The sequence below is a fragment of the Protopterus annectens genome, chromosome 8.part0, assembly GCF_019279795.1.
Source record: "Protopterus annectens isolate FY-2018-M chromosome 8.part0, PAN1.0, whole genome shotgun sequence".
NCBI lineage: Eukaryota > Metazoa > Chordata > Ceratodontiformes > Protopteridae > Protopterus > Protopterus annectens.
Genome location: NC_056741.1, coordinates 932,088,316 through 932,114,713, shown reverse-complemented (window position 1 = coordinate 932,114,713; position 26,398 = coordinate 932,088,316). Strand labels below are relative to the sequence as shown.

Sequence of the window (26,398 nt, the reverse complement as noted above, 5' to 3'; positions counted from 1 at the left end):
AATGAGATTAAGCCTCTAGGATTTTGAGGACTTACATCAGCGAGTAAGTGGCAGGAAGCAAGTAAGCCATGCTCAAATGACATATGAGGACCTGAAGTAGTTATGTACACTAGCCTTAATCCAAGACATTTCTGGTAATAAAACATATACAAAACATATTTATCCAAGCATGATGGTTATCACATTAGCCATTAGCAGGGAGAATGTCACTGCACTTTGTATTATACTGTCAGTTAGTTGCTTACTATTACCAGATCAACTACTTTCTAGCAGTACACATAACCCAAGTTACTAGGTATGACATCAGCTGACAAACAACTGGTACCTCACTACATGACCATACAATAGTTCTCAGGCCTTGCGTCAGAAAAAAAAAAAAAACAAAACAAATGAAATGTCATGAAAAATAAAGCTCATCTCCAGTCAGAAAACTTCATCCATTACTTCTTAAGATAGGATTCCTAGCAAAATACAAAACTGTTATTATTGAAAAATGTGCTTATGCAGGTACTCAGGGCAATTGGTTATTGACAGACTGATCTATATTGCATTTTGATATATTATATTATTGAAAATATGTTGCAGGACTACACATGTAATTATTGCCTTTATTTATTTCAATTTTCTCTTCACTATATACTTCATATACAAATTAAGTTTCTAAATATAGTTTACTTGTCAGTAACGTAATTTTATGTGAGCTGTTTCTATTATGTACATTATTAGCTTGCTCTAATTTATCCTCTTATGCTAAAGCACAGTTATTTCTCCATCTCTTATAGATTGTAAATGTTAATCATTTCATGTATGTTTTTTTCTGATTGTTCGATCTTGTTGTAACACATACTAATCTCATATCATTATTATAATTCAAGACTGTTGCTAAAAGGAATCTTGAACTAGTCCAGCTACTTGATTAGCAAATGTATAAATGCAAAAAATAAATAAATAAATAAAATTGAGTACTGAAACATTTCACTTTCATTTGATACAAAGCTCAGATTCTTAAATCGACCAGTCAGCTAGATAGAGATTTAAAAATCTCAGTGCTCTTGGAGAGTTTGTGAGAGTGACAGAAACAGAAAACAGATGATTGGTTCATTGTGAATATGGAAGATATTTTTACAAAATTAACAAAGAGATCTCATTTTTGAAATATCTACTACATAGAAAATATATTTAATACTTTGTCTGAGGGTGTTACTTAATTCTGAAAAAAAATTACTGTGCAATGCATATTCTGAAAGCATATATTAACTGACAGACCACAAAGAAACAGATACTGTCAAACTGTAAACTATATTAAAGAGCAACTTGCACTCTGTATAATAAATCTGCTACATGATGGAGTTTTAATTAGAAATTTACCAGTCATAAGCAGACCGGAGTTCCGCTGTGATGACCCCTAACCGGGAAAAGCCGAAAGACACACACACACACACACACACACACACACACACAACACGTTGTCCTGAAACTTAATTTTAGCTAAGGCAAAGCAGCAAGCAATAATTAAAATGTCAGTCTGAAATGAAAGCATGGAGATATAAAAGTAAATTAATACATAAAAAAACAGTGATCCAAGCCCTTATGAAGACCACAGACTGTCATTGTAGAAATAAACAAACAAATAAATATATACATGCATACATACAAAATAATAAAGGAAAAAAACAAAAGAAAAGCATCACTGCAAGAAAGACATAGGCAAACCTTAAAATGGGCTAGTATTTCCTCATTCCAGGAAACCATGATGGCATGCCATGAAGGACTAGGCAACAGTTCACAAACTTTCCTAATTAAGCTGAAGTAAACTAAAACTACTTGTAAATTATTTATTTTGTGGAGTGGTTGAATTCTCAGTAACTGCAGCACTATGATGTCTGAAATAAAAGTAATACAACTACATTTCTGACATTACCTCCATGAGTATTGCAGCTGTGGTAAGGGTGTACAGACTTTATCCTTATACTGTCATAGTATAGTATTGATGTAGCCAGTTCCAAATAGGATTTCTGGAACAAGTCATCATGTAGTCTAACATAACATATCCATTTATCAATGTTCCTTTAAAGTAGAGAACAGCAGCAGATAATCAGTGAAGATGCAGGAAACAGAACACCTGGACATCAATGCCTCTTCTCTTTGGTCAGGTTTTTGGGGGCTAAAAGATTAAATTTTTGAAGTAGCAATAAACTAATTGCATCAAAACCCATTCACCCTGAGTCATTTAATCAGTATTTAAAATGTAGATGACAGAAATCATAGCTTTTCCAGAGGTTATGTTACCTTAGCGGTAGGTATAATTAAGTGCGCAGGCTACTGTCTCTCTGTTTAAGGTGGTCCTTCAGAAAAGAATTACAGATACAAAAGTTCTATTTGATCAAATGTTTGGTATTGTATGTGCTTCAGCCAAATGCTTACCAGACAAAGATTAACTCTGAGCGAAGATTAAATTACCATAACAGAAGAGAGCAACTCGTGCAGAGGAACATATCTACAAAATAGTCATTACTGGTTAGAGATTCATTTCTAGACTTTTTATAAATATTTGTGAAAAATATTGTAGAATATAAATTTAATGGAACCATTTCTGGCTGGTTAATGCTTGGGGTCACAGGACTAGTGCAGATTCTGCTATAGCCCTCTTTGGGACAATGACAGAAAAATGGCATTGCAGGGATGTAGTGACATGTTATAGGGTGATAGAATACAGGCTCAGATCTTTCACAGGATGTTAGGAGAGGATAGAGGCTCAGATCTTTCATTGGACCTTATGGAAATGGGAATTCTGATTACTGATGGGAAGGGACACTGTTATGAGAATCCACAGACTTACACTTGTAAGAGTTGCAAACAGGGGACACTAAGGTAGGGAATAAGTGCTTTAAGTACAGCTGTATATGAGAGCAGCAGGAAAATCAAATTGGTGGAGGGATAATTGGATGATACAGATGTGAAGGAAGTTTAGACTCTGGTAGAAACCTTGGATTTTCTATGTCTGGCAAAATTGGAACTAGCAGTGAGACAGGTAACTTATGTTTTTGACAGGATGGTAGTTGTAACAACCTGACTATATAGCTGATTTAGCGTGGCTGTTACCAGTATCTGGCATATTAGTCAGATAAGGATGTGTGGGTCTTGTGCATGGGTCACTTGATATGTGGTTATCCATGACTGATGAGTAGTTATCATATGAGCCACAATGCAGAATTTCCTTGTCTACTATGCATTACATTTTGTCAAAAGAAGAGGCACATTTACATCACATAATTCAATCTTCTTTGCATCAACAAAAGGTATTTAAAGGTACTTTATTCATACATACTGCATCAGTATGAGAAAGTGATTAAAAGTTAGCATCATTCATCACAGATCTCGTGCCTGGAGCAGACTTTACATGAAAGTCCTACTCAAAGCTTAAAGGATTTGCAAGTGTCCCTTGAAGTCAGTCTTGAATTTAGATGAAGGTATTGCTATTTTAAAATGTTAAAATCCTGTAACACTAGCAATAGATGCATTCTTGTTGGAATATATAGAGTCTCACATGAAAACTTGAAACAAAATTGTTACCTGTGTTGTAGCATCCCACAACTCCATCAATAATCTTACAGATCTCATCACTCTGGCAGCTGTGTGGCTCAGTCATCAAACCACCTGCTGGGCTACAAGTGAATTTTTCCTTGCAGTCTGCTGACAGAACAACTTCATTAAGCTGGGAAAAAGTTTTGAAAGAGAAACTAAAATTATTTATGCTGATTTCCAGAACAAGAATATAAATATTATTTATATTTCCTTAATAGTAAACATTAGGCAGTATGCCATTTTTTTATCAAATATCTTGTTATTTATTTTTCATTCTAAGCAGAGTGAAAACATTGAATGTAATAAGATTAAGATAAAAACTGATAACAATCTAGAAAAAATTAAAATTCAACAGATAAGTGTAAGGGCATTTTCTGAATCCTCCAAGCAAATGTACTGAAAAACATATCGATTCTGTTGCATTTATTGCAAACAGTTATAATAATTAATTGGATAAAAATAAAAGTGCAGATATCATTATTAATAAAGTTCAATTACTGTTATCAGTATTCTTGCTGCCTAATCATTTATTTGTTTTACCTAAGTGGCTATGTCTTAATTTAGAAAGTTCTATAATCATTTGGGATATGGACAGAAACAAACATATGGAAAAGATCAACATTATGGTACCCACAAGCATAAGATACAGGGAAGAACTTAGGGAAGAAATTTGATTTCTTAGCAGGGGTCGTATAAGCATTGAAGATAATCCTAAATTGGGCATAATACAACTTTTCAATGAAAATACAAGACAGTGAATTCTCTATAGCCAGCTGCATATACAATCAAGCCTTACGGATGGCTCAGCATTATTCTAGTTGTGTGCCATCACCAAATTTAATTTTCAAAAACACAAAACACAATAGTGGAATAGATTGAGAAACAAACATTTTATTTAAAATCATATAGTAATGGTACATATTTCTATGAATGGATTGTGACTGAATTTTTTGGAATAATACAAGTAATATTAATAACTGAAGTATAATTTCTATGTCGATTTTAATTAAAAAAACTCTGCCATGGAAAAAAAACTGAGTCAACCGTCTACCGCATTGGAACCTGAATAGGAAGGAAAGAATTACAGACAACAATCTTACCATAATTTAGTAAATCAGGATTCCTAACAATGGTCTAAAAAACTGCATAATATTAAGAAATGTCAATTCTTTTAAGAATGTGTTAAATTCATAGATAAACTCAATAAGCATTTTTATGGTCTGGAGCTTAAAAATCAGCCAGTATAGTAAGAAAGAGTAAAACAAATAATTGCAAGTCTTTATATTAGGTTTTATTGCAAATGTTACTCAAATCTTTTCACATATAAGAAACCACAGTTATTCTGTTTTATATAATATAAAACTCTAAAAATCATAGCCTATCTGCAAAAGGGATAATGTCAGTCCTGTCAGTCTCTTAGCACAAAAAATCTGGACAAAGGTGCAAAAATATGCATGGATTTTAAATATTGCTGTTATAAACTTGGAAGGTTGCTAACGTAACAGAATATGTGTTTGCATGCATTTTTGAAGGATATGAAGTCTAAAACTCAAAGGTATGTTATTATTTAGTGACTTCAATTCTCAGTGATTTGGCAAAAAGTCAGAGATATTAAGATGAATAGAATAAAAATATGAGCCAAAAAGCTGGATATTCTGTGAAAAACTGGACAGCTGAGAGGTACGGATACTGTTATATAAAGTTAGGTAACATCATCCGGTTTTGTAAAATGGAGGATGGAGTACTGACTGAAGTTTAATCAGTTGCCTTGACACTGGAGGAAACAGGATAGGAGGAAAAAGATTAAATGGTTGTGGCTCAATCACTTCAAATGTTTATGTGGAGATTGATGGTGCACACTCATAGTTGCAAAAGTAAAGGGGAGCCCCTTGCTGCAGCCTAATTCATATCCCCTCCCTGATACTTAGCTGGATACATCTGGGGGATAGGGCAATATGCATTAAAATTTCACAACACTCCTAATGGGCATCTGAATGATGTCTCTTCCCAGTTTCTCCTAACCCTGCTGATTATTTATTTTTATTATTTTTATTTTTCTTTACAAGGGTAGAGCACTGATCACATCTGACCATTTGCAAGCTCATCCCAGGTTACATATATAGTAACAACAGTAAAGTAAGATTAAAGGTGCAACTAAATTATACAGTGTGGTGACATAGTATAACATAGATAAAAGAAGTAAGATGGCATATAAAAATGTAGAATGCAGGTATTACCAGAGAGGAAATGTGGTCGAGACAAAAGAAATGGCATAGTACAGAGGTAATTTTTAGCAATGAAGAGTTGTAAATGAAAAGTTGTAGAATGCTAAGAGCTGCACTAGAAGAACTAACAATGACAGAATTGGATATTAGATGTATAGTAGGGAATGGATAATGCAGATGGGGATGCAGTGGGTAAGACTTTATTTGATGGAGAGTTTATGAGAATAATTTGCCAAGATATTCTGAAATTGATGTAACACTGCAGCTATGGGCATTAGTTGATATGGCTTCTGTTCTGACATGCACTTATATTGTTCATTTAGATATTGTTGAAACTGATGCTGATGTCTGAAATGTTTAGAGTTTCTGATTTCAGAAAGATAAGAAGGAGTCATTGCCACAGTTTAGGGATAGTAGCAGAGAAGCTATGGTCTGTGTAATGATGTCTAGTGGGCAGTTGGATGTAGTTATTCCCATAGTTAGCAGGGAGGAGGTATCTTGCCATGGCAATTTGAAGAGAAGGGAGCCATGACGGAGGTTGTAACTGTCTTCAATAGGTAACTAATTTGTCCTTTCTATGGTTTTGCAGTGATGTTCATGTTAAGGGGAGTTGATAAAATGGCAGATCTTATTAAAAAGAGGTTGTAAGGTGTAGAGGTTTTTTTTTATTTGTAAGGCAGTGGAGAATACAGGTAGGCCATATATTCTAGTTGTGGAAGCAGGACATCTTTGTCTAAGACTATTGTAGTAGGTTCGGAGAAGAAATGAGATATCTTCTGAGCCCATAATAGGAGATAGTTGAGTTTGGATCTGACTTTCTGAATATGGTTTTGGAAACTGAGACATTGGTCAAGTCAAATGTAAAATGACAATGTATGTAAATGATGTAGTGGATTCAGTTAGGTTGTTGTCTAGGGAGAGTGACTTTAGTAAGTCTTTTCTTTATGTCAAACTGCATGAAACAGCATTTTATTTTATGTTCAGGAATAGTTGTTTTTAGAAAAAAATGTTTATTAGCTGTAGAAGATCAGCCTGAAGCTGATTTGGGATGATATCATGAGAAGGGTTGGATCTGTAGATAACATGTTGTAGATGATGTAAGTCAAGTGTCAATTTATTTATAAAAATGAAGAATAATATTGGAGCAATATTTAATCTCTGTTGAACCCCTGAAAGTGCAAAGGGTGTATCTGATAAGACAAGCCTAATTTGTTTGTCAGGAAATGTTGAACGATTGGGTAGATTTAGAGCTTAGACTGATGTCTTTTAAATGGGATAATAGGATGGAGTATTCAACCAGGTCAAAGGCCTGGATAAGGTCAATGAATACTGCTCCAGTGGTGAGGCTGTCATCTGTGAGTGTCAAGCAAGCATTCATGGTACTTCTCCCTCCCCAAAAGCCATGCTGCAACCGAAAATGTAAGAGGTATTTCTCAAAGAAAGTAATGAGTTGGTTGTCAATGACTTTTTCAAGGTTTTTACCAAATGTAGAAAGTTTTAAGATGGGATGGAAATCTGAGGCAAAGGAGAATTTGTGATCTTTTGTTTCAGGTATGGTATTTCAAGACAGAGTGTTAGGTATTAGTTGTGAGGCTAAGGTTGTAGATGTGTTTTAATGAGCTGACTATGAAAACATTACAGTGGTAGAGAAGCCAAGGGCAGAGGTTATCAGGACCAAAGAGAAAGTCTAGAGGAATGTCTTCTAAAAGAGGCACAATTTTTTGCTTGTGATTTTGGATAAGTAGAAGGGTGTAAAGTTTGCTAGTGGATGTCATACTGTGCTGGGGGGGGGGGGGATTGGAGAAATCTCTGAGAAAATCAGCATTTAAGAAATCTGCAATAGAGCAAGGAATGTGGTCAAGACAGGAAAATGCTTTAAGTGGATTTCAACCTGAGATGTTATTTACCTCACACCACAACCATTTGGGAAAGTGAAGTAGGGTGATTTACTTATATTTGAGGTACTTAGCTTTATGTCTGTGTTTGGCATGTTCAATAATATTCTGTAACAGTGTATTTCTCCCTTACATTAGCACTGGGGGTCACTTTTTCCAGAATTTTCAAGCTTCATCATATAAATGCATAAGAGTGTTCAAGTCTTCTGAAGGCTACTCATTCTTGTTATGTCTGATTGAGAATAAACTAAAAATCTAATTTTGGGGGGCAAAGAGAATGAAAGTGTTTTGGTACTTGAACCCATCTAAATGGCTTCAGGTAAGAAATCTGAATGGATGTGTAATGCCAGATAAACCTGAGGAATTTATTATGAACCAAGAATGCAAATTAATAAATTCCAATTACAAACATATTTCTTATTGCCTCTATTGCACATGCAAATGTGTATTTCGTTGGAGTAATCCAAACTGCTCTCTTTATTGCCAATGAAATACACATTTGCATGTGCAGTAGATGCAATAAGAAATATGTTTGTAATTGGAATAAGGGTAATTCCAACAAGAGAACAAAGACAAACGGGAACGTGGTGACAGTCTTATCAAATTGCTGTATATAAGCAACTTGCTAGCAAAGGAAAGAGGACTGATAATGCAACATATATAGCAAGTGATCTTACCAGATGAAAATTAATTTGAAAGGGCACCCTGTTAGATAAATGGATAATATATTAATTTAGGCACTAGTCATGCCATCTTGTGTTGCTGATGTAGTTGTACTGGTTTAGAGTAGATGTTTGCTTTAACATAGGTTCTATTCGGGTAAGGGAGTTCATAGAGTGTTGTATGATCCAAAGAGTGGAAAGCTAAGCCGCGGTCACTTAGTAGTCTGTATGACACTTAGCAGAGGACAGAGATTTTTAGTCTATTAGTGTATCTATGAGTACTGAGCCATGGGAGCATTTTGGTGAGGAAATATTGAGGTCTCTTAAGTTGGTTGAGTTGCTTCTCTAGGTACATGCAAAGCAGACACTGTATTCAATGGTTGGTCTAGTAAGATATGAAAAAGTGGGATTCTAACTTCTTTGGAGCATAAGGAGATATCATAAAGGATCAGTTGTGCAAGGCAGAAGGATTGTCTATCCACCACAGAAACATGTTGGTCAAAGGAGGGGCTATCAACAAAGTTACTTAAGTAATTTTTAATTAACAAAACACCAATGAAATTAAGGTAAATGCATTCAAAAGATCTAATAATTTTGCACTTAAAAGACAATTAAAACTTCAGTCCATGACTTGTCATGTATGTCATATGTCATATTTTAAATAGAAACAAAATTGAATTTTATATGTATATTTATTATTTTAAGAATTATTATTATTCATAGGTTCATAGGTTCATACTAGGCTTTCTTCCCTAGGGCATTTATAAGCCTAGCCAGAATGTGTTTGGCTTTCACCACCCATTTTAAATTTATTTTGCTATGCCCTTTTTCGAGGTTAGTATACTGTGCCTCTGTCTAACAGTGACATAGAAGTGATACCCGGGGTAAACCTATGATCTCCCATCCACTCATCAAGATTCCTCTTGAAGAGAGTCAATGAGGGACTCTGCCTAACCTGGACTGGGATTTTATTCCAGAGTGAAGGGAGCCTCTGGGTTATGAATCTGTCCCTCCAGCATGTCCTATTTATTTCAGTGCTGAGGTTCAAGTCTCTCAAGCGTGTAGCTCGATGGGATTTGGATTTTCTGAGGTGCAGCATGTCCATTAATTCCGCGTTGGACATGGCTTTATACGTCAGCACAGATCGCCTCTGAACAGGTGGTATGCCACTGAGTAGAGCTGGAGTTTCTTTAACCGGGCAGCATATGGCATCTGTTTGAGCCCTTTGATCCTCTTGGTGAGGTACTTTTGGGGTCTTTCCAGTTGCTGCAGGTGTCTGGTAAGGTACATCCCAAAAGAGGCATTGTACTCAATTATAGGCCTGATGAGGGATGAGTAAAGAGGCACGATGACCTCCCCTGATCAAGATGTGAATCCCTTCATGATTAGGTGGGCTATATAAAATGTTTTTCTAACCACTTTGGCCATGTGGTTGTCAAATGAGAGATTGCTATCAACTTGGGTCCCCAGGTCCCTAATTACTTCTTCTGTACTTAATGGACTACCACCTATGTGGTAATTTGTGGGCACTTTGTTTTTGCCAAAGGGGATGACTATACACTTTTTGGCATTCAGCTTGAGGCCATGGCTCTGGCACCAGTTGTCTGTTTCTATGAGGCCCTTTTGCAGGATGCTTGTGTCGGCTGGAGAGTTGATTATGGCACCCAGTTTGCAGTCATCTGCGAACTTGGTCAGCCACAGTCCTTCCGTGTTGGCCTGTACCTCCGAGAAATATATACCGAACAAGAGAGGTCCCAGGACTGAGCCTGGTGGGACACCACTTGTAACTGGTTTGGAGTCAGACATGGCTCCAGCAATTGTAATCATGTGGGTTCTATCCTTGAGCCAATTTGCAATCCATCTAGTGACATAGGAGTTTATATTTAAACTGGTGAGCTTATCTATAATGCCCGAGTGGGGTATTGTATCGAAGGCTTTTGCGAGGTCCAGGTAGCCTGTGTGGACCACCTTCCCCTCCTCAATGGCCTTCGTGACTGTTTCAAAGAAATCAACTAGGTTTAAGAGGCAGGATCTGCCCTTAACAAAGCCAAACTGGGTAGGATCCAGTGTCTGTAGGTGCCCAATATCTTTATTTATGAGGTCCATGATGATCCTTTCCATAGTTTTGCAGACCAAGCTAGTCAGGCTTATGGGGCGATAGTTTCCAGGATCCATTGAGGCACCACCTTTATGTAGAGGGACCACTGTTGCTGTACGCCACACTTATTGAAAGCCTTATTGGTTTCATGACAAATGTATATATGACAAGTCACAGACTGAAGTTTTAATTGTCTTTTAAGTGCAAAATCATTGGATCTTTTGAATGCATTTACCTTAATTTCATTGGTGTTTTGTTAATTAAACCCAATATATATAATTAATGGAACCATACACTGGTCATCTGATGAAGCCTTGAGTAATGAGACGAAAACGTGTATGTACTGAGTGAAGGCGTCCATGTGTTATCATTTTAACATTGGTGTTGTGTGGATTCATTAAACATCTTTTGGATATACCTCGCTTGTGTCCCGCTCTGGTTTCAGCACTCTTGCTTGGATTTATTGGTTATTTTGAGTGCATTTCCACAACATTTTTGTTTTTTTAAAGTCATGATGCACATTAGGATTAGAGACAGGGTTAGAGTTAGAATGTATTACTAAGGTGGAGCAGAGTGGCTAATGTGATTAAAATACAGCACTCACTTTCTTAATCTTCACTAACACCAACTACCATTACAAGATACTTGTGATCTACCAGTGATGTTCTGAGAATCAGTGAGCTAACCAACAACAGACATTAGATTTTTCTATGAATTTTGCTTAACAAATGAGCTAATCAGAGACTTAACACAATAATAAGTTGTACAGAGTGATGTATCCCTGAATGAACACATGACTGCAGATGTGTTTTGAGCTGTAAACAGACATGAATATTTTTTCACCTCATCTCTGCAGCTATATATTGTGTTTGTGTGTGTGTGTGTGTGTGTGTGTGTGTGTGTGTGTGTGTGTGTGTGTGTGTGTGTGTGTGTGTGCGTATGTGCATGTGCGCATGCACGTAAATGCACGTGTGTGTGTGTGTGTGTGTGTGTGTGTGTGTGTGTGTGTGTGTGTGTGTGTGTGTGTGTGTGTGTGTGTGTGTGTGTGTGTGTGTGTGTGTGTGTGTGTGCATGTGCATGCATGCATAAATGTGTGTGTGTGTGTGTGTGTGTGTGTGTGTGTGTGTGTGTGTGTGTGTGTGTGTGTGTGTGAGTGTGTGTGTGTGTATGTCTGAGAGAGGGAGAGAAGTGAGAGTACCTGTCTATGTGCAATGTGTTACATTCAAATAATCAAAAAAGTCTTTAGTCTGGGTCAGTAGTAATCTATAATGCAGCTAAGGTCTGTTGGATTAAAACTCAAGTCAGTATGTACTCCTCCAAAACAAAGCAGGCTAAGTCAAACTCTAACATACAAATAAAATCTATATGAGATGTGCGTATATCTCTCTTTCTGTCTAGACACACGCACACACACACACACACATACACACACACACACACACACACACACACACACACACACACACACACACACACACATCCTCAAAACCCAAAAAAAAGAGTACAACGTAGTTGAAAAATATGTACAAAACTGAAATAATTAAATCCATTTTAAAAAATGTCAAAAAAACCCAAAAAACTTTTAAACCTTCTTTTTTACAGTGGGGCAAGCCACCTTCCACCCCCACATCTCCTAATATATATGTATATCACCTGTAATATTGCAGTAAAGTGGGAAAATGCCTAATCCCTACTGAAATGTGGTAAAAGAAACGAAAAGACCAGCAACCTGTGATCTTTCCATATTTAGTCACATTTCCTAGCCTTTTCAGATAATAGAAAGCATGCCTTACATATATATCTATATTTGTGTGTGTGTGTGTGTGTGTGTGTGTGTGTGTGTGTGTGTGTGTGTGTGTGTGTGTGTGTGTGTGTGTGTGTGTGTGTAAAACTGTATTCTTCAACTGAATCATAGCCAAGACAGGAATTACAAAACAAGATGTATGAGTAATAATAGAATAGAACTGATGGAAAAAAAAAAAAAACAAATACAGTTTTCTGGGACATGAGCAGCCTTTTTCCAGTGTTATGGAATATTTTGCAGGTACTCATATAGCCTTTCTCTTTCCAAGGTTATGTAAAATTGTCCTGTGAAACTTGCAGAGAAGAGAAAAATCTATATTCAGCTAAATCATTTTCCTTCCTTCAAATAATTAGGCTTCTGTGTAAAACTGTATCAGAAATGTAGAAGTAGCATTATATGTTAATATAGGTTCCCTTCAAAACATCTAAAATCCATAACATCTAAATTCATAACATCGAGACCAGAACATCTAAAATCCATAACATCGAAAACTCATAACATCGAATTTTATAACATCTAAAATGTTTAATATGTAATAGTGTTATCATCAAATTTGTAAATGTTATAGTTTAATCTGTTAATCTTGTGGTATCACTATGAGATGTCATAGTTTTTATTTCTATAGTTATTTTTTTATATAGTGTAGGAATTTATACTCTTTATATAGTTGTTATTTTGTCATTCTGTGTGTGTGTTTTTTTTTTTTCATATAGGTAAGTGATATAGACATTATGTATATATTCTTTATGGTGATCGTGATACAGTGGGGCTAGGAAATTTACTTTTTCCCACTGTAGTACGATCTGGGAGTTGGTATATATAATTTAGGGGGGGTGTCTGGGTGCAGGAGAAATGTAGTAAAAAGTGTGTTTGGTAGTTTGGTGTTGTTATATGTGGATGGGATGTTATTTTTGTGTGATTTGTAGTGTTCGATGTTGTGATGCACATTTTAGATGTTATGAAATACAATGTTATGGGTTTTAGATGTTTTGAAGGGGACCCATTAATCTACACCTCTTTTTGAATGCAACAAGTAACATCATTTCTACATTAATTTCTTCAAATTTTGGCAACACCAGACTATACTGAGGTGCTTTCAAGATGTATTACATTTTATCATACACATATTTCTAGTACCTTGTAATAACGTCCATTTTCAAAGCATCCACATTGTGGTACTTCAACACACTCCTGGCCATCAAAGAAATATCCGTCATCACACTCGCAGCCCTCTGCACAATGTGTTGGGCATTTTATTGACGTCTCTATTCCAGCGCAGGCAGTTTTGCAGATGTCTGCACAAAGTTTGTAATGGCTATTTGCCATACATTGTAATGCTAAAACAGAAGAGAAAAATGATATGTATTTTGCAATAAAATATAATCATGTCGTAATGCTTTTGCTTAGGCTTATGTTTATTTTCTTTGCCTTATTGTGTGCTCATGATGGTACTTTGTGATAAGGAATGTTTCTGCCATGATTCCAAAAGTACTAAATTGCAGATGTAGCAAATTTTGTGTTGTTACACTGACAGATCATCTTCTGCAGTTGTCATGAGAAAGTGAAATAAGTCATTCAGTTGAAAGGGATGTCTTTGCTACTTCCAATACTTTGTTTTGCAGTACTTTTCTAGGAGGCCTGCTATTTGTTGAAAATGCTTGTCCTTTAGAAAGCTATTACATTTTTTGCGGTCTGATCAGATACTGGAGTTTGCTGCATGCTGTATGCTGTATATGGTGTTTGTCTGGGTGTACCTGCACTTGAACTGATTGATGTACTCTGAAAAAATATTTGAAGAGAGATTTTTGTATAATAACAGGCAGCTGTCTTCTCTCACACAAAATTAAGATTTGATGAATGAAGTATTAAAAGCCAGTGAGATTCTCATGTCTTTGTATCATAAGATTTGATGAATGAAGTATTAAAAGCCAGTGAGATTCTCATGTCTTTGTATCAGAAGCCTCTGTGTTAGTACTAATAAAGAGAATAAAAATGTTATGATAACTTTCTCTATGTTTAAATGGAGGCAATGTGCTAGCTTTGCTAGTTCATGTTATGCAACTAAATTAAAACTTGACATATAAATGGTTATTTACCTAACTGTTTGCAAGTATATTATTACAATTCAGTAATAAAAATAATATAGCATGCTCAAACTATGACTAATATTAAATTATGCAATTAATAGATAATGTCATTTTTTTTATTCATCTTAAACTACTTTTGGTTAATTGCACAGAGACAAATTCCTAATTGTTGTATGAACTCATTCTTCCAGGCAAACCAGTCCTATGCTAGGACTTTTCAAGCCATTGAACTAAAATATTTACATTTCATGGCCTATAGTAGTTAACAGGGCTGTACAAATTCTGTTACTCAGAATGATGCAGAGTTGTCATTCTGCTCTAAACACATAATAACAACTAGATGAATGCATTTCCTAAAGAAATGTGGGGACTGCTAAGCTGCAGATGTTCTCTGTTCATTCTTAAGAAGTAAAGACTTTGGAAACTTAACTTTATGTCAGAGCATTGGAGGGTGTCTAGTCCTTTTGCTTCATCTCATATTCCTAGTATGAAATATTGGCTTTAAATCTGATGGTTTGCTAACTGAGGTTAGTGGGCAATTATTAGGTAGTTTGCTCATTTTGAAAAGTGAACAAAGGAAATATTTTGATTGCTGTAAGCTCATCAAGATTTTTATGGTGTTTATGATCATTTCTCACTTTAAGAATTACAGACTCATGAAATGTCTGTAAGAACATATTGATTGCTCTTCCTTTTTCTTTCATTAAATTTAATTTTAACTGCTAGAAATGGTCAGAAAAAAAATCCCTTCATGCAATTACTGTAATAGCCACCATTTTGTGGAAAAATAGTAAAGCAGGATCAAGTTTACCTGTATTTGAATCTACCAGATGTTTGAACAACTTCTGTTTTATGCTGATATTTGGAAAATTTGACTTCTTGAAAGTATTTCTTACATATGAGTCCCAATTACGCAGTTTCCCAAATTCTATAAGTTCAGCTTTCATAACCTCCATTTTGGTATAGTGGAATCAACATGATATATAAGGGTTAAATGTGTATACAGTATGGGTTAAGCAATATTCTAAAATGTAAACGTAACCAATAGGCATAAACTGCCAAGGAGCACTTTGCACTGCTAACTCAAGAGGAGCAAATCTCTCCAGTGCTACCTCTCTGTATTTATTAATTTGTTCTTCCATAGACTACTGCCAAAATGAAAGCATTAATAGCAGAAGCCAACAAAAGTTTAAACATCCTCAATAGTGGGGAATGACAGGACAATGACATTGAAACCACAGGAAAAGTCAACTTCTTTTGGGGTAATTCCCTTAGTTTGAGAGTAGCCTAGAAAAGGAATATAAAGTTCCTTTTCTTCTGTCAAGGCTGGGAGGTACCTCACTCCTTCTATCACAGCTGCAGCTGAATACATCAGGTTGCTTGATGCCTATTTCAGTTCTGGTGCATATGATATAACTGAGGAACAGAATTTATCACACTGGAATAATACAGGTTCAATATCCAATAAGATTATCATGTTTTGATGGCACATTTAAGCAGCATTTACCTTTGCTGCTTCACAATACTTAATTCTCTGATTTATTTCTCAACTGGTATGCATCAAATGTGGAGTCTACATCTCCCTCCTGTGTCTGTGTGGGTTTTTGCTAGGTTACCCATTTTCCTGTCATATCCCAAGCACATGCTGTTGATAAACTGGTGAACCCCTAATTGCTAATAAATTAGAATCTCATAAGAGTGTGCACATGAGTGAGTGAGTGTGTGTGTGTGTGTGTGTGTGTGTGTGTGTGTGTGTGTGTGTGTGTGTGTGTGTGTGTGTGTGTGCGCGCGTGCGTGTGCATGCATGTGTGTGTGTGCGTGCGTGTGTGTGTGTGTGTGTGTGTGTGTGTGTGTGTGTGTGTGTAGGTGATGGGTAGATGCATGTATGTGCATGTGCGTGCATGCATGCATGAATGTGCCTGTGCACATTTGCGCACGCGTGTGTGTGTGTGTGTGTGTGTGTGTGTGTGTGTGTGCGTGCGTGTGTGTGCGTGTGTGTGTGTGTGTGTGTGTGTGTGTGTGTGTGTGTGTGTGTGTGTGTGTATGTGTGTATGTGTGTATGTGTCTTGTGTTTGGGTGTGGGCATGTGTATTGAATGATAAAATGGCATATTTTCAGAGATTAGTGAGACCAGAAATGGCTGCACACTAAAAACACAGCAGGAATATAAATCCTATTCCACAGACATGGAAGACATAAATGATGAATGAATTTATATATTGGATTACAGAAAAGATGGATCTAGCATTGATTGAGTAATCCTAGGCTTGTCAGTACCAATAGGAATACATTGGCAGCATGTAAATATCCAAAAGTTGGATTATGTATAGATTAGTACTGAGCTAACTGCTCTTGCAAGCCATCTTAAGCCTAGCCAGTTATCCCCTGTGAGACTCAAACCCTGCACTTGTGTTTGGAAGGCAAATGCCTTAACCATTAGGCCACACTCCCAACTGATACACTCCATCCAAAATCAGTAACAAAATGTACCATTTCAGCCTTATGTTCTTAATAGGGGATACAAAAAATTCTCTTAGAATTAGACAAGTACAACAATTTTGGAACAAGCAATGTTTCTAAATAATGTAATTTCAAAATTTAGGATGTGATTTTGTTGAAGGCATGTGTTAACTCATCTTGCATATAACCATGTAAATTGAATAGCCTACTGGTTGTTCCACCATATTTTTTTTTTTTTACAACATTTTGTAATACCATACTAACATCTCACAACCTCCGTTTATCTACCTCCCATATGGAAGTTTTGGGGTTCTTTTCTATAATAATGAGCTATTGGTACTTCTTCATCTGAATTTAAAATAGTTTGTCTGAAATCTGAGCCAAGCCATAGCTTGTTCGTCTAGTGTCTGATATTGTTCCTTTTCTTCAGGATTGAAAAAAAAAGAAAGAAAGAAAGAAAGAAAGAAAGAAAGAAAGAAAGAAAGAAAGAAAGAAAGAAAGAAACACTTGCTATAACTTAACAGTACACAAAATAAGTAAGCACTTCAGTCCTGACCACAAAAGCAGTACCTGCATTTGGAATTATTGTACTGCAGTATTTACTGACCAGTATCTGCCAGTCATGTCGCTTAACACCTTACATGCTGGGCAGCTGCTCTCACCACCCCACCCTAACTACATCTATGAATCTGAGTTTTGAAAAAAACAAAGCACATTAAAGCAGGAAATAATTAAAAGAGTCTGACAGTTAATGTTATTTGTGAAGATTATCAGAACTGAAATACCTGTAATGACCAAACTTTCAGAATTCAAAAAATACTAGCATGCCCTCGGAAGTAGCCTGAAAGCAGAGAAAAGTGACCACAAATCACATGCTCAAACTAAACACTGAGTAACTTGTTTGAATGATGTGGAGTTTAAAAAAAATAAAGTTCTGATGCTGAAATACTTACGACAAAAGCTGTTATTCCTCCATTCCTTGACCATGGCCTCAGCATTCTGGCAAGCAGCAACATAAGACTGGATGCTGTTGCATAAGACTTTTCGGTCCCCGTTGGCTGCACAGAGATCATTTATACAATTATTGAAATAAATCTTTGGATCAATTACATCATAGCATGCATTGAGTGGACCGCCCTGATTGCTTAAAATTCCACAGTAGTTCTCATTTTTGAATATTGTTATCTTATCTGTACTACATGTAGGACAATTGTCTTCACCGCAGCCATCATTACAATTTGCTCCAGGAATACTGACTTTCCAGGATGCTCCAAATTGTACAACATCTGTTGTGGTCCTGCCATCTGGCAACATGAAATCATCCTTCTTGTCACCATTATAGTTGCCACATAGGCCGCACATTTTATTCTTATAGTTTCCTGGCACTGTTAACGACAAGTGATACTCCAAGTCATAAGCGAGTTTCAGCTGAAAGTTTGTTTCAATGATAACGCTGTTGCCATACTGTCGAGCAATCACTTGGTTGTTATTAACGTTCAGAGGAAGGTTATAATATACTCCATTTACCTACAAAATAAAACAAATTGAGTACCAACTCATCATGGAGAATTAGTTATAACCTATACATTACTTTAATAAATATGTCTGCTTATGTACAATGAAATGAATGAAGCACATGTCATATGCAAAATCCTAATCAGTGATGAACTAAATCACTAAATAAAGTAAATAAAGTCTGTTGCCACACTGTTATACTAGACTTTGCGCATTGGAGTTTTATAGATGGAAGTTGCTAAATCAAAATGCATTTTGCCACTCTACTGCAGCTGTTAGAGTGTGAGGTGGTCACACTGCTGTAGTCAAAAAAGAAAAAAAAAACATTTTAGTATCTAATGAAAATTTTCAGGTGCTAAACACAATAGAGATGTGAAGGAAAACCCTGAAAATAAGAACAGTAGTAACAGGCACCAGATGTGATATGCTGAAGTTACTTATGTTGGTTAGCTAGAATACTAAAGGCCAGAACACAGAGCATGAAATATTGACATATCACAAAAATGTGAACCAATTTCCCACTAATCTGCTCATGCCATACCTATTAAAGAAAGTTTGCATTGTGATGGCATCAGTGTACAAGTCTCAGATGTTTGCACACATTTTCTTAAGCATTTCCTTTACATAGTTGTAAGACTGAAAAGTGAAAAACAGTGTATTATCTTACATAGTTCCCAGGGCCAATCAACTGACGCTGAGAACTATAAACCCATAAGCCTAACCAACCTTAGCTGAAAGGCCATAGATAGAATCATCACGGACTTTATCAACAAAGACATATGTGACCTTCAAACTCTTGACGCAACCCAATTTGGCTTCATTAAGGTTAGATCATGCTTATTAAACCTGATGGGACTTCTTTGAGAATGTCACAAAAGCCCTGGATGAAGGCAGAGCAGTACATACAGCCTATCTTGACTTAACTAAGGCTTTTGACACAATTCCCCACTCAGACATCATTGAGAAACTCACACAGCTGGAATTATCCCATATGACCGTAGGTGGGTAGCCAACTGGCTGACCGACATAACGCATCCAGTCAAAGTTGGGGATTCCACCTCTACCACCAGACCGGTTACCAGTGCTGTGCCACAAAGATCTGTGCTAGACACCCTACTGTTTCATAGGTTCATAGGTTCATACTAGGCTATCTGCCCTAGGGCATTTATAAGCCTAGCCAGAGTGCGTTTGGCTTTCGCCACCCATCTTAAATTAATTTTGCTATGCCCTTTTTCGAGGTTAGTATACTGTGCCTCTGTCTAACAGTGACACAGAAGTGATACCAGGGGTAAACCTACGATCTCCCTTCAACTCATCAAGATTCCTCTTGAAGAGAGTCAGTGTGGGACTCTGCCTAACCTGGACTGGGATTTTATTCCAGAGTGAAGGGAGCCTCTGGGTTATGAATCTGTCCCTCCAGCATGTCCTATTTATTTCAGTGCTGAGGTTCAAGTCTCTCAAGCGCGTAGCTCGATGGGATTTGGATTTTCTGAGGTGCAGCATGTCCATTAATTCTGGGTTGGACATGGCTTTATACATCAGGCACAGATCGTCTCTGAGCAGGCGGTATGCCACTGAGTAGAGCTGGAGTTTCTTTAACCAGGCAGCATATGGCATCTGTTTGAGCCCTTTGATCCTCTTGGTGAGGTACTTTTGGGGTCTTTCCAGTTGCTGCAGGTGTCTGGTAAGGTACATTCCAAAAGGGGCATTGTACTCAATTGTCTGCATGATGAGGGATGAGTAAAGAGGCACGATGACCTCCACTGATCTAGATGTGAATCCCTTCATGATTAGGTGGGCTATATAAAATGTTTTTCTAACCACTTTGGCCACGTGGTTGTCAAATGAGAGATTGCTATCAACTTGGGTCCCCAGGTCCCTAATTACTTCTTCTGTACTTAAAGGATTACCACCTATGTGGTAATTTGTGGGCACTTTGCTTTTGCCAAAGGGGATGACTATACACTTTTTGGGGTTTAGCTTGAGGCCATGACTCTGGCACCAGTTGTCTGTTTCTATGAGGCCATTTTGGAGGATGCTTGTGTCGGCTGAAGAGTTGATTATGGCGCCCAGTTTGCAGTCATCTGCGAACATGGTCAGCCACAGTCCTTCTGTGTTGGCCTGTACCTCCGAGAAATATATACCGAACAAGAGAGGTCCCAGGACTGAGCCTTGTGGGATGCCACTTGTAACTGGTTTGGAGTCTGACATGGCTCCAGCAATTCTAACCATGTGGGTTCTGGCCTTGAGCCAGATCGCAACCCATTTAGTGACATAGAGGTTTATATTTAAGCTGGTGAGCTTATCTGTAATGCCCTAGTGGGGTATTGTATCGAAGGCTTTTGCGAGGACCAGGTAGGCTGTGTGGACCACCTTTCCCTCGTCAATGGCCTTGGTGACTGTTTCAAAGAAATCGACCAAGTATAAGAGGCAGTATCTGCCCTTAACAAAGCCAAACTGGGCAGGATCCAGTGTCTGTAGGTCCCCAATATCTTTATTTATGAGGTCCATGATGATCCTTTCCATAACTTTGCAGACCAAGCTAGTCAGGCTTATTGGGCAATAGTTTCCAGGATCCGTTGAGGCACCACCTTTGTGGAGAGGGACCACTGTTGCTGTTTGCCACTCTTTTGGTACATATTCTGTACTAAGGCTGAGATTGAACAGTAGTTTTATGTTTGGGTTTAGCTCTTCTTGGAGTTCCTGTAGGACGCAGCCCGGGACACCATCTGGTCCCATTGATGCTGTGTTTTTTGCTTTGGAGAGGGCGGCTCTTACCTGAGCATCAGAGATGTCAGGGGTGGCAGCACTCTGCTGGGATAGATATTTGCCCTTTTGGTGAGGGGGGGGTGTTTGCACTGAACCTGTCAGCTAGGATGTTGGCAATGTCTGTGGGTTTGGTGTATTTTTTGTCATTTTGGACTAATTTTGAGCATATCTGGGAAACTATTTCTCAGAAGTCTAGTTGAAAATAAGTAGCCTGTGGCTTACCAAGTTCGCCGATGACTGCAAACTAGGTGTAATCACTGAGTCCCCCAACAATGTTGACATATTATAAAAAGGGCTATGTAAACATCTATTTATGTATATGCATCTTTTCCTCAAGGTGTGCATTATCTGCTAGCACACTGTTGTGTCATGACATTCCTCTTTTTTCTGAAGCTGGTTGCAGCGGTGTGCAGTCCATGACTGTAGAAGAGGAGGCTGACAGATGACCACGATGCAGACCTGTAGTCAACTGCCTAGATCATGAGACTCAGCAAGACAAAATTATTTTCAATGATAGCCTCGCCCCACCCTGCAAAAGATCAGAGCAGTGCTATAGACTGTCAAGTGACAGTGATAATAATTAGAATACTGATAACAGAAATCTGATTGTTCATGATTTGTTTTTATTCAAGTATCCCTGAGAGATGAAATGGTACCATTAGGTGTTTAGCAGGGAAAAGCCTAAATAATTTGAATATCATCACACTAACATGGGTACCACAACCCAGTAATCTGCATATTCCCTTTTCTATTCATACTGTCATAGGAAGAGCAGGCAGAGGGAGCAGCTTCCCAGATGCCAACTTGCAGATGGAGATATGCAGGCTAAGGGAAAAAAAAATTCAAACTGATCTATTCTTTCAGAGGCAGCAACAAATTATTAGGTCACTTGTTTCAATTTTGAGCTGTTCTTGATTCCTCCAATTTGCTGCCATGACCAGTGTCTTGTACATACTCAGTTCCAACCTGTGTACCTTACGTTTTGCATTCTAATCCTGTGTAATTTTCTGAAATTCCTGTTCAGCGTCTGCTTGTAGCTCCACATTGTCTGCATACAGCAGCTTTGTTGAACTGTTTTCTCTAACATTTTTGCTTTTTTAGACCATCACCCATATGGGCTCAAAGGTGAACCCTGATGCAGATCAACTTACACCCCTCTTTCAATCTGATCCCTGTTCATATTTGTGTCACTGTGTCCTTGTGCACAGCTTGCACTAATTCTACCAATGCTTCTGGGACATCAAATCAGCATTCTTGGGACCTTGTCATAGGATCACAGGATCATTGGATCATAGGAAGTTATTAGGCTATTGGCCCTGAGGCCCTTATAAGCCTAGCCAAGAGCTTAGTCCATTTATACCATTTACAGATAAATCATCAACCAATGACCCTGTCCATCAGGGACATGGGTAGAATCCCAGGCATGTATTTTCTATTCCCATCCAGTTACCCAGGTTGTGCTTTAAATGGAGAGAGAGTCTATTCTACAGATGGGGAATCTCTGGGACACAAATCTGTCCCGCCAACAAGTCCTATTGATATCACAGACCAGTTTGAGGCTGTCTGTGCAGGTTACCTGAGTGGAGCTTGACATGCGGATATGCAGCAGTCCCATCAAGACAGGGTTCGAGATCACCTTGTATGCCTGACAGAGGTCACCTCTGAGGAGTCTGTATGAAACAGAGTAGAGGCATAGGACTTTTAGCCTACCTGCATATGGTAGATTTTTGAGGCCCTTGATTCTCCTGGTGAGGAACCACTGTGGTCTCTCCAGTTGCTGCATGTGCTTTGCGAGGTACCTGCTGAATGGGGCATTGTACTCAATAATGGGCCTTATAAAGGAAGAATACAGGGATTTTATGACCTCCTTGTCCCTGGATGAGATACTCTTACTTATGAGTGGGCCATGTAGAAAGCTTTCCGTACAGTGGAAGCAACATGGTAATCAAAAGTCAGGTTGCTATCGATCTGGGTGCCCAAATCCCTCACGACTGACTGTGTGCTTAGGACGTTGTTATTAATGTGATCATTTGTGGGAACATCATTCTCCCCAAAGAGGATGATGATGCATTTTTTTTTTTGTATTCAGCTTGAGGCCATGTTTTTGGCACTAGTCTTTTGTTCAGAAGGATGTCCAGATCAGTAGGGGAATTTATGACAGCACCCAGCTTGCAGTCATCTGCAAACTTGGTCAGCCATAGTCCACTGGTTGTGGCCTGCACCTCAGTAAAGTATATCTCAAATAACAGAGGCCCCAAGACTGAACCCTGCAGTACGCCACTTGATACGAGTTTACTGCTTCAGGTGACTTCCACTATTTTGACTAAGTGGGTTCTATCAGTGAGCCAGTTAGCTGCCCATCTGGTAACATACGGATTGTCGCCTAGTTAAGAGAGTTGAAAGAGTTTATCTATTATGCCTGAGTGGGGAATAGTGCTGAAGACTTTGGCCAGGTCAAGGTAGGTAGTGTGCACTGCCTTCCTGTCATCCATGACTTTGGTTACTGTCTCAGAAACGTCAACCAAATTTAACAGACATTATCTCCCCTCGACAAAGCCAAACTCTGTGGGATTGAGTGTTTGGAGGTTGCTAATGTCCTTGTTAATGAGGTCTATGATAATCCATTCCATGGCCTTGCAGATCAGGCTAGGTAGACTGATGGGTCTATAATTTCCAAGATCAGTGGACGCTTCACATTTGTGTAATGGAATGACAGTGGCTGTCCTCCACTCAGCTGGGACAAAGCCAGTACTCAGGCTTTGGTTGAATAGGGTGACTAATGGTGCTGCAAGTTCCTGCCTGAGTTCATGTAGTATGCAGCCTGGGATGTTATCAGGTCCCATGGAGGCTGTATTTTTTGTCTTTGAGAGAGCAGTGATAACCTGATCCCTAGATGTAAGGGGAAGGGGTCAGGTAGTGGCAATGTCCTGATTTACTGATGGAAGGGGGGGGGGGGGCAGAGGGGTAACATTTTTGCTAAATCTGTCAGCCAGCAAGTTTGCTATATTTACAGTATTTGTATACGTGGTGTCCTTGATCACCAGTTTTGAACAGATCTGGGTGCTACCTTTGAGATTATGGACATATGTGAAGAAGGCCTTATGATTGTGTTTAGTAGATGTGGCCAGTTTGGACTCGAAGTTTGCTTTGGAGGATTTCACTAGTGCTCCTATTTGCTTGTTTAAGTTAAGGAGAGATTGCTTCCAATTGAGCACCTGCTCCTTCTTCGTCCTGGACAGCATTTTTTTCTTTTGTTATCGAGTTTATTATTGCAGATGTCCACCAGACAGGTTTACTCTTCCTTGCGGAGGATGATTTAGTCCTTTCAGGTGTTCCTGATTCCATGCATCTATATAAATGTTGGTATAGTAATTTGGTATAGTTTTAGATACTGGTGCCAGTTCCTAGAAAAGGGGAGGGGGCTGTGAAGCTGTTTATACCATCCCTCAGGAGTCTATAATCAGCTTTCAAAAAGTTTTTTATTGTTTGACTCCAGCTAGAGGGGGGTATGGGGAGATGGTGACTTTGAATGTGATCGCTTTATGGTCAGATCTTACAAGGGAAGATGATACTGCAGGGATGTTGCAGTGGTTACTCATGTTGGTTAATACCAAATCTAAGATATTACCACCTCTAGTGGGGGCATCAACTAGCTGTTCCAAATCATCTGCATCGACAGAATCGAGGAATCTCTGAGCATTTTTGTTCTGGCATGAGTAGTTCATCCAGCCTATGTTTGGGTAATTAAAGTCCTCCAGGATCATGGTAAAGGGTTGAATCTTCATAGATTCGAAGAGTTCTAGATAGGCAGTTTGGACATCTTGAGTCAGATTTGGGGGCTGGTATCTAGCTATGATTTGTATAGGGGTCTTGTCAATGGTTAACTGCACCTGGAGTGTCTCATGTACTTCATACTGTTTGACCAGCCTGGAGGTATGTATGTCTTTAATACATATTGAAACTCCACCTTCTTTGGCTTTACTAACCACAGTTTGGGGACTGAATGTATGATAGGATGAGTAACCAGGTAAGGCTGGGGTGCTCTCCCTGCTTTGAAACAGGTTTCTGTGACTGCACAGATATCAGCATTTTCCAGGGTTAAGAATGCTTGCAATGAGTGCAGTTTCATGTTTAGACTCCTAGCATTTAACAGCATGACCTTTAATTTGGGGTTTGTTGAAATTTTTATGTTGGTAGTTTTAGTCTCATCACTTTTTCTAAAAAAGGCACTATGGGGGAGGTAAGTGCCTTTACCAGATGCCTGAAGCCTAAGTGAGACAGATGCAGGCCATCTCTGGCAAAGGATCATGGTCTGTCAATCATATTTTCCCAGACTGTCAGGTAATAGATCCCCCTAGAATGTCAACAGAAACTAAGCCAATTGTTAAAGTCAATCATTTTCTGTTTGTATTGAGGCATCATTCTGGATGATGGTAGAATGTTGCTTTAGGCTAAGGACATACCTGCCTGGGACATATATTCAGCGAGTTCAATCATGTCTCTCTTCATATAGTCCACGGAGGTACTCTCAAGTCATTCACACCAACATGGACTATGACACAGTTGAGAGCTGAGAGAGCAGAGTAAGTATGATATATGTGTCTGGCCCCTGACAGACAGCCTGCTATTCTGGTGAACCAGCACATCTGTGCATCTCTGTCTCTCTGCTCTCCACACACTGATCTCTATACACACGTAATATGTTGGGTTTATGGATTTAAGCCTTTGTGGTAAACTTAGTGGTTGTGTGACTATGGTGTGGGCTGTGTGCTGTGAGGGCTGTGGAGATTTTTTGCCTTTTTTTTTTTGAGGTTTTACTCCTGTTTTGTTTGATATGTTTTGTTGAGAACCTCCTACATATGTGGTGTGTGTTGGGTGTGTGTGTGTGGATGTGTGTGGTGTGTTGTGTGTGTTGTTGACAATCTTCTCAGTGCCAGATATACTGTCGTGACAGGTGAGAGAGAGCATGGACTCTAGGTTGCATCTCTGAAATGTTGTGCCTTATTTGTAGGTAGTAGTGGTGGTGTGTGTGGTTAACTAAGTTGATGTTTTGATGCACTGTCTGGATGCCCATATATCAACCAGACCCGGCTGAGAAATTGGGTTGGAAATTCCATTTCCATATTTTTCAGAGAAGGCCAAAAGAGAGTGAAGGGCTAAGCCTAAAGCCCAAGCCCAAGTACTTAAAACTAAACTAAGAGCTTAGAATAACACAATTTATTTAAACAGGCTATAAACAAGCAGTAACAAATGCAACAGAAAAGATGCAATTGAACACTTTAGAGAACAAGCCACAGT

At 38.3% G+C, this 26,398-nt stretch overlaps 1 protein-coding gene across 1 annotated transcript in view; it reads right to left on the bottom strand.

Moving 5' to 3' along the window:
- Positions 1-26,398, bottom strand: part of LOC122809162 (IgGFc-binding protein-like) — a 351,155-nt gene that overhangs the window by 141,157 nt on the left and 183,600 nt on the right. The window contains exons 9-11 of the mRNA XM_044080449.1: positions 17,770-18,343; positions 13,407-13,606; positions 3,574-3,715 (exon numbers count right to left, since the gene is read on the bottom strand). Coding sequence (XP_043936384.1) covers positions 3,574-3,715; positions 13,407-13,606; positions 17,770-18,343 — 916 coding nt within the window. The remainder of the gene's footprint in view (positions 1-3,573; positions 3,716-13,406; positions 13,607-17,769; positions 18,344-26,398) is intronic.